Here is an 8,540-nt window from a genome sequence, read left to right as displayed (position 1 = left end):
GAACCCTATAGCCAACTCCAGCTTCATAAATTCAAGGGCCTAAGGCTCTAGTGTTGTATGGCAGACAGAACAGGGTCCAGTGTTCCGGGGTGGCTTCGTCGACTGGCAGGCTTGTGGCCTTGTTGCCTACCCATCAGTAGGAGGGCTCTGGATATCTCAGTTGGCCCAGCCCCAAGCCAGTCTCTATCTTGGCAGCTCCTTCTCCCGCCTGGAGGGTGACTTCACTTTGACTTCATATCTGCAGAGATCGCTTATGCAGCCCTGAGCTCAGCCAAGCAGGAGGGCGGGGCTCTGCATACAGCTGGAGAGGAACCACCTGTCCAGGGGCACCCCAGGCCCAGGTTCCTAGACCCACCCACCCAAACCCCCACAGGCTTCCATTTCTCCATCCCTCAGAACCTAAGTAGAAATCAGACCTCAAAAGGCAGCTGGGGGAGAGAGAACAGTGGACTTTCCCCTACAAAGGAAGGCCTAGAACCCACAACAGACCTCACCTAAGACCTCCCATTTCTGGTCCAGAAGCTTCCCCTGTCAGGGGTGACTATGGAGGCATCAGTTCTTTTGGACTCTGGTTTTCTCCCTGATACCCACTCTCCTATTCTGCCAGTCCCACATCCTAAGAGTTCTTCTATTGGGGGGGCGGGGGGAGAGACAGGGCACTCATGCTCCAAGCACTCCATTAGGTCACCAGCAGCAGGTCTCTTTGAAAGGTGCCCTAACCCAGTTTCCTGGTATTAGTTAGACCACTCTTGGGGATCACAAACTAGTTCTAGGTGACCCCGACCCTCACCACCAGAGGCTATTTTATAAACTAGAAGGCTGGCCCCTCCCACCTGCTTTCTCCTGCCCAGGCTCCTCCAGCTTCTGTCTCCAGAAGAGGCCATGCTCCCACCAAGCTTCTCAGCTCTGAGAAATGGCAGAGGACACGCTGGGCGCCCAGAGATTGGAGGCGCGCCAGCCTAATTTCTGGGTCCTTTTGGGCGCACCGGTAGCCAGTTGACCAGACCCTGTATCCCTGCGAGCCTCCCCTGCCCTCTCTGGGCAACGAGAAAGGACAAAATGCAGGGACCTCAGCAGGCGCACAAGGTGAGAAAGTAGCAGTAGGAGCAGATCGCGCGGATTCAGGCTACGGATAGCTGACCATCACCGTGCTGGTTCCCGCACGCGCCACACTGGTTTCAACTCTCAGCCAGGCCGGAACCGCACCTCTTCTAGTCCTACCCACGCACCGCCCTGCCCCAGGCTGTACCTGGAGCCCCGCCCCTACCCGCACCCCGCCCGCACCCTGGCCCCTCCTGGCCCGCTCCCAGGCCCGCCCCCAGGAGCAGATCGCGCGGATCCAGGCTACGGATAACTGACCATCACCGTGCTAGTTCCCGCACGCGCCACACTGGTATCAACTCTCAGCCAGGCCGGAACCGCACCTCTTCTAGTCCTACCCACTCACCGCCCTGCCCCAGGCTGTACCTGGAGCCCCGCCCCTACCCGCACCCCGCCCGCACCCTGGCCCCGCCTGGCCCGCCCCCAGGCCCGCCCCCCTACCCGGCCAGCCCCTGCCCGCTGCTCTGGCGCAGCGGGGCTCCAGCCTCGCCTCAGTCCTGAGCCCGGCGCGCCGCAGCTAAGAGTGCCCCGGAGTTCGCGCGCCGGAGTTCCACCCGACGCACCGTGCCCGCAGTGTCCGCCGCGCCCCAAGCGGGCATGGGGCGGCCGGGCTGAGCGTTGCATCCCACCGCCGAGACCCGCCGGCCCTCCAGCCGCGGCCCCGGAGCGCACGGACGATGGCGAAGACTACGTCCGGCGCCGCGGGGCTGCGGCTGCTCTTGCTGCTGCCTCTGCTAGGCGAAGGTGAGTCCTGTTGGCGGCCAGTGTCCGCAGCAGCCGGGGCTAAGTTCGCGCTGAGCGGACGCGCTCAGAGACGCGTTTCTATTTGGGGTGGGCAGCGGGCTGCGCGGTTGACCGCCGCCTGGCCTTGGCGAGGTGGCTACGGCGAGCGGCAGCCAGGGCGCCTCCGGCCGCGGAAAGGGCGAGTCTCGGGCCCGATCGGGACGCAGGCTGGGCGGCCGGGACTCGTGTCCAGAGCCCAAGCCGGAGCCGCGCATCCTAGGTTGGTCCTGCCTCCAAGCTGCAGCCGGTCCTCGAGCACAGAGAACGGACCTTGCAGCTGTTTGGGGCACGACCGTTCAGGTAGCCGCAGGAAGCCTGCGACTTGCCCGGGAATTCTATTTCTGCCGAAGACTGCTGCGTCCTGATTTTCCTTCGCGCTTCACTTGGGTGCGTTCTTCCACAGCTCTGCTTCCCTGGCCGGCTGAGGGGTGCGGAGGCTCCTGTATGAAAGCTTGTTTTTTCCCTTGTGCGTTTTTTGCCGCCCTGGGCTTTCAAAACCTGAAAGGCTATGGTTTCAGGAGTGTCTTCCCCCGGAGCCCGCCGTAGTCTAGCCCCACCCGGTAGTCGAGAGTCGTGCGCCCCTGTCTGGTCCGGGCACCTGAAGGTGCAGCCTTTGAGGCCATATCGTGGCTCGGGGCCGACTTTTACCGAGCGCTTTTGACCACCTTAGGGTGAGTTAAGAATCTATGTCCCTATCATCGAGAGCGCTGTAGGATCCCATTATTAGGTGTGGCTTTGCAAAAGCTGACCCCACTCCTAGACCCTGACAAAATGAACCCCAAGGCTGAGATCATTGGACCTCTTGACCGCACATTTTAGAGTCCCCCAAACCCGCCTTAACTTGATCTGCTCCTGGAGTGAATGCTTATGTATACACCAAGTTTCCTTCGGTGAGGGAAGGAGCCGCCCTCCCCCACTCCTTACAAAGGGCTTTCTTTCTCTTTCTTCAGCCTTTAGGAAACAGAAAAGGCCCATGGTCACTCTGCCTATAGTCCCAACTCCTGCAGAGAGTTTGGGTTTACAGGTCTGTCCAAGGTTCGTTTGTGGGTCTAGCCTCCCAGCAGAGCAGAGGTGAAGGTAGAATGGGCGCCCAGTCCATGAGAGTAAGGCCCTGGGGGAAAGAACCTTATCCTGCCAGGGTGGGAAGAATGGGGATGGGCACTCTGTCCCTAGGTTTGGGATTTTGAGGTCACAATGCTGCAAGCAGGAGGCTGTACAAAGGACAGACATAAACACAGAACTTAACACATTTTCTGAAGCCACCTGTGACTCTGGGTTGCAATTTGTAGTTATGGGTGTGAGGTCAGGTGTGAGCCAGGAAGCACATGTGCCCAGAAGCCTCTCAAACCTTGAACTTAGCTGGGTGCTCAGCAGGGCTGCAGGGACCAGGCTCAAGGGTTCAGCTTGTGGCACTTGGCAAAATGCAAGTAGCTTTCTGTGCCAAGACCTCTGGCCCACAGTATTGGGTGGCAATGGACGGTTTCCCCAATTCAGGGAATGTGACACTCCATTACCCACTGTCTTCCCCTGGGATGACTAGGAAACCATGATTAGTAGCACTTGGAGTGGAGAGGTGGCCTGGCACCCAGGGGAGATAACTGGGGCTTTTGGAGAAGTATTTGGGTCCCAATCTTGAAGCTGCCCAGCCTTGCTGTCATTGATGTGCTCCAGGCTACTACTAGAGAGCAGGGTGGAGCTTCCCTGCCCCCAGAACAGGGAGCAGCCTAGCCTCTGGCGCCCTCTTGTGATCACAGCGCTCTAGTGGTCAGATCTGTTGCCAGGGGTCTGGGTCTCTAGATGTGGGGGCCTTCCTCAGCCCATACTCACACTGATCCCCAAGACACACACCTGCCCTTTCTCAAGAAACATGATCAAGAGGCTTTGGGCAATACGCACTCAGTGTGGTCTGTCTCCCTCACACCCCTACCTTCATCAGGTGTACCCAGAGACCCCATATGTACACATAAGGGAGGTATGACCTCCCTCCTCATGTACTCAGGCACTGTCCAGCAGCCCTCCTATCCTGAAATTAGAGCTGGAGGGTTTCCTTGTGGAAGTTGTTTGAAGTTTCTTGCCTTTCATTGTTCAGCATGGTCTATCTCTCCCCATTACATGGACCAGGATACTGATTTCCAGCATCTGAACCCTCCGCCACACTCCACCTGTGCCAGGCAGACCTACCACTGCCCTCCCACAGTGAGCATTTTGTCTTTTGTATTCCTGTATTTTTTTCTTTTGCTCAGCACTTCTAGCTGCAAGGAAGGGCCTGATCTCTCTACCTGTGGACTCTAGGACCTTCTGTTCTCAGCACCCAAGAACTGGGTGCCACAATGTGGCAGGGCCCCTCTCTAGACAGCCCTTCTGCAGCAGGAAAATGGGCCCTCCTCTGCCTGTACCACCAGGTACTTCCTTCTAAATGGGCACCTGTGGCCAGGAAGATACAGTCTCAGCTCTTCAATTCTCCTTTGCCACCCTCCTGTCTCTAAGGCCAGGAGCCAGTGGTGACTTGTCCTCCATCACCACAATCACCTGGACCTTGCCTCCACCGTGTCTCCAGGAGCTGTCTGCACCCCTCACTCTGGGCTGGGCTCACTGGTGGGCTCCCAAGGATGGGGCTTCCAAGCAGGCAGCAAACGAGGAAGATATTGAGCCCTTTCACTAAATTGCCGTTATTCTGCAGAATGGCTTTAGGGAGGGCTAAGTGAATCATTGCTTCTTTGGTGGTGTGAAGAAAATGGGATACACTCACCTAATGGGGCACTAATGGCCTTTTAGCCAGGGGAGGAAAAAACTAATTAAAAATTATGGTATTTGCTGAAATGGATCCCCGGGTGCCAAGGGCAAGGGAAGCAGGAAGCTGCCACTTCCAGTGGGGCTTTCTGCCCTCTGTAGCCTGGCAGAAGGACCCTGTAGGTCCCCTTGTCTTCACTAGGGAAAGCAGAAACAAGCAATAGTCACCCCACAGGGGCTCACAGCTTACTGTCCCTCAGTTTCATGCTCCCTGTATACTAGCTAACTTTATTCTCCTGACAATTATGCGGTTTGTGGTCTTGTTTTCCCACTTCACAGGTGAGGAAACAGCTTTCTCCAGCCTATGGACTCTGAAGCCCGTGTAGACTTAGGATCACCACCCCTGACTTTTAGCAGTCCCCTTCCCTGGTCCATTGGCGGTGGGTGTCAGGGGCAGGGCTTAGGAGGGGACACAGAGGAAGAGAAGTGGCCCAGAACCTGCCTACCCACCACAGTGAGTCACCCACTTTGGGCTAGAGGTACTCTCGGGACAGTCTGGCCCAGATCTTGGAGTGACAGGTGCCACTGCCCACTGATACCCGAGGCAAGGGCTCCTCTGAGTCAGTGCAGAGTTCTCAGTGGGACATTGCCCTAGCTGATGTCTAGGAATCCCATGGATAGGAGCCAGCACCAGGCCTGGCCTAGTCTGAGCTTGCCCAGGGAAGGGACATGTGTGTTCCAGGCATAGCAAGAAGATGTCCCTATGCTCATCTGTTGCAGCTGGGTGACCAGGACGTGGCCTCTGCACTCAGTGTCTGTCTGGGTACCTGGCATGTCACAGGCCTGCTGTGCTGAAGAAAAGGATGCAAGGGTGGGAGCTGGGCTTTAAGAACCTGGGTGTGGCTGTGTTTCCTTCTCCTGAGGGCCCTGGGACAGACTGGGGGAAAAAAGCACCCGTTGGGTACCTAGCAAGTTGGAGAGAGGGCCTGTCTGTCCTCACATAGCACTTCTCTCCATTGCAGACAAATGACCACATTGGCACTGTGGAAGACCCTTCCTGGGGAGGTGGGGAGGCACTCCTGGGCTTGGTGGCCTGCCCTGTGGCCTGCCTGCTGGGGATTTCAACTCAAGCCTCATCCTCCATGTCTGCTTTGCTGTCCTCCTCTTCCTCATTTTCCCAGTTGTGTGAATGACTTGATAGTAACAATGATTGGTTGATAATACTCCCCAGGAGAGGGAACCAGTGGTGTCCAGGGCTTTTCTAGGGATAGCCATGCACTTGGAAAGACAGCCCAAAGGCCTTGAGGGTTGCTTGGTAGGGAGAACCAAGTAGTAAAGGAAACACTAAGCAGTTAACTCATCATATTCATCATATGAAAGAGAAAGAGAGATTTAAGCAGTTAACACATTATGTGTGTGTGGGGGGGTAGATATTTCTGATGGGGTGTGCAGCAGGCAGCAAGGTAAGGTTACTATGGCAATGAGTGGCATGCTGCCAGGCAAGGAGCGCCCAAGCCAGGGGCCACAGCGAGGTGCTGCAGTGGGAGCCCCTATCTCCCTGGGTATGTGAGGCTGTCTGTCCTCCATGCTTCATCGTGTGGAAGTGCTTTGCCCCTTGGAGGCTATTGGAATCAGTATGATGGACTCAGAGGTCTCTCTGGGAGTCATGATCTGGATAGTGTTCTATTAGGCACTGAGTCTGAGTGGGCTACAAGGGATGAAAAGGTCCAGGCTTTTAGGAGTCCACCACCCACAGCCAGGGCTCTGTTGTGGGTTTAGGGGCAGCTGAGGCTGTGCCTCCTAGAGCAGGGCTTCACTTCCCCTCAGTGGTCCTTGGAGTACTGGCCCTTTCCACTGGGGCTTCAGGACACAAGAGTTCATGTGGACTGGGCCTCCTCCTTCCTTCCCCATCTAGTCCCCTCACCATTCACCTTTCCTGAGCTCTGGGGCCATGGACAGGCTCTGGGCCTCCATCAAGCTATGGTCTCACAGTTTTGTGGTTGCAGGGACTTTCCCTCCCCTTACCCCCAAGGCTGGAGGCCGTGAAGCCAGTGGACCCCTGCCCACTCTGAGACCCTGGAGGCTAGCAGGACAAGAGGAGGCCCCTGTAAGAGCTGGTACTTCTAGAAGCCTGCCTGTGGGGAAAGGATACTGGTAGGACCTCGAGGGTGGCTATTCAGATACCACCTGGGCTCTGCGAAGAGCAGGTGGCCAGCCTAAGCAAACAGAAATGTTTGCTTTTGCCTCATGGGTGGCTCCACAAAGTACAGCAGCCTGGGTACTACCACAAAAAGGTCACCTAGGCACCTGGACAGGTGTGTACTTTCCTGGTTGGCTTGCTAGTGCAGACTTGCCTCCTTGATGTTATTGATACCTTCTGGCAGGCTGAGCCTGGTCCTGGAACTTGCTCAGGGGAGATGTCCCTACAAGCCCAGGTCCTTGGGTACCTAAGCGCCCTTCCAGATTTTAAGCACTAGCAGCTGCCCCTCACTTAGTGCTGGGCCTTCCCTCCTCTGTAACATGGACTCTGCAAAAGCCCCAGGGATGTGTCCAAAAGGCAGTGTGGCCTTGGATCATGAGGCAGAGGAGGCTGGACAGTATTCATCAAAACAGGTTCTAGTTCCCCATATGTACCTCTGTGATTCCAGAAAATTCTCACCCTTGAGTTCCAGAAAGGGAAAGAGAAAAAAATGCAACCTCCTAAAATCTGAGTCATGACCTAGAAAAGACTGAGGAAGATGTGTACTCTGGATGCCAGGACTAGTGGGAACTGGAGGGGAAGCAAAAAGTGCATAGGTGAGGAGTGACATGTGAGTTGAGGAGTGGTTCACTGAGTATCTTCCTCAAATTTTTATTGCCACTGCAGCCAGCAACGACACAGCCAAAGACGGTCCTAAAAGACCTAGGGGCTCTCACTTACCTTCTCTCTGTCCTCCTCCACTATTGCATGTAAGTGTCTCCTGTGTCTCGGAAGCTAGAAATTTGTCCCAGCCCACTAATAAGCTAAGCAGTGAGTGGCTTCTGCCCAGTATCCAGTGAAATGGGCTTACCATTTGCTTAGTAACATGGAAGTATGCTCTGCTCCATGAGGGCTCAGACTGGCCTGTGGCCCAACACAGGTGGACAGCTGTAGACTGCCTTTGCAGGAGACTCATACAGCAGGTCCACAGACAGACTGCATAGAGCCTTGAAAAGTCTAGAGCGAGGAATGCTTCAAATATTCTTTTGTCACCTAGCTTCCCCCTGTCACAAACCAGCTGCTGGGGTCCTTCTGCTCTACCCCGATAGAAATTCCAGGTGGGTGAGGAAATGGTCTTACAGTTATTCCAGCCACTTGGTGGATTTTTGTATGAAGTAGATGACAGTGGATGGCAGCAGGTGGCACCCTCCAGCGTCATAGTTCCTGTGTCTGGGGTACTTGACAGCTCTTTTGCACTTCAGGCGGGAAGTGTTACAGCTCTGTCACACCTCAGGCAGGGACCCACTGGAGGGAGTGTCTCCCTGCTGCCCCTAATCTGCTGATGTCAGTTTCACCGTCACTGCTACTGCCTCTGTGGTTGCAGGCCCTAATTGGCCACAGTCAGCCTGAGGCCTCACCTGCTGACATGGAAGCTGACATGCAGCTTTTGGAGGGAGGGTACCAGACACTCTGCAGCTGCTCTCACCTCCATTACCATCGGCTCCTCTCTTTTCTTCATGTTACTAGCTGAGCCGCCATAGTAATGGTAAAAGTCAAAAGTAGACAAGACAGACTACTCAAAAGAAGCCTTTACTGGACATGTCCCTGCAACACCAGGAGGCAGCACAGGAGGGTGTCTCCTGGCTTCTTGCCAAATAAGCTCAGCAGCCTGCCTTATAGACAGAAAGGGGGCATGAACAGGATGTTTGCACCAGTCACAGGAGTCCCTTATGCAAATGAAGGACGG

At 55.7% G+C, this 8,540-nt stretch overlaps 1 protein-coding gene across 2 annotated transcripts in view; it reads left to right on the top strand.

The window, feature by feature from the left end:
* Positions 1-1,561: 1,561 nt before the first annotated feature.
* Ret (ret proto-oncogene) overlaps positions 1,562-8,540 on the top strand; it is a 52,448-nt gene continuing 45,469 nt past the window's right edge. For both annotated transcript variants that reach the window (XM_074079475.1, XM_074079476.1), the window contains exon 1: positions 1,562-1,845. In XM_074079475.1, the coding sequence (XP_073935576.1) occupies positions 1,779-1,845 (67 nt within the window). In that variant the 5' untranslated portion in view covers positions 1,562-1,778. The remainder of the gene's footprint in view (positions 1,846-8,540) is intronic.

The sequence above is a fragment of the Castor canadensis genome, chromosome 7, assembly GCF_047511655.1.
Source record: "Castor canadensis chromosome 7, mCasCan1.hap1v2, whole genome shotgun sequence".
Lineage (NCBI taxonomy): Eukaryota > Metazoa > Chordata > Mammalia > Rodentia > Castoridae > Castor > Castor canadensis.
This window is presented reverse-complemented; position numbering and strand designations above follow the sequence as displayed.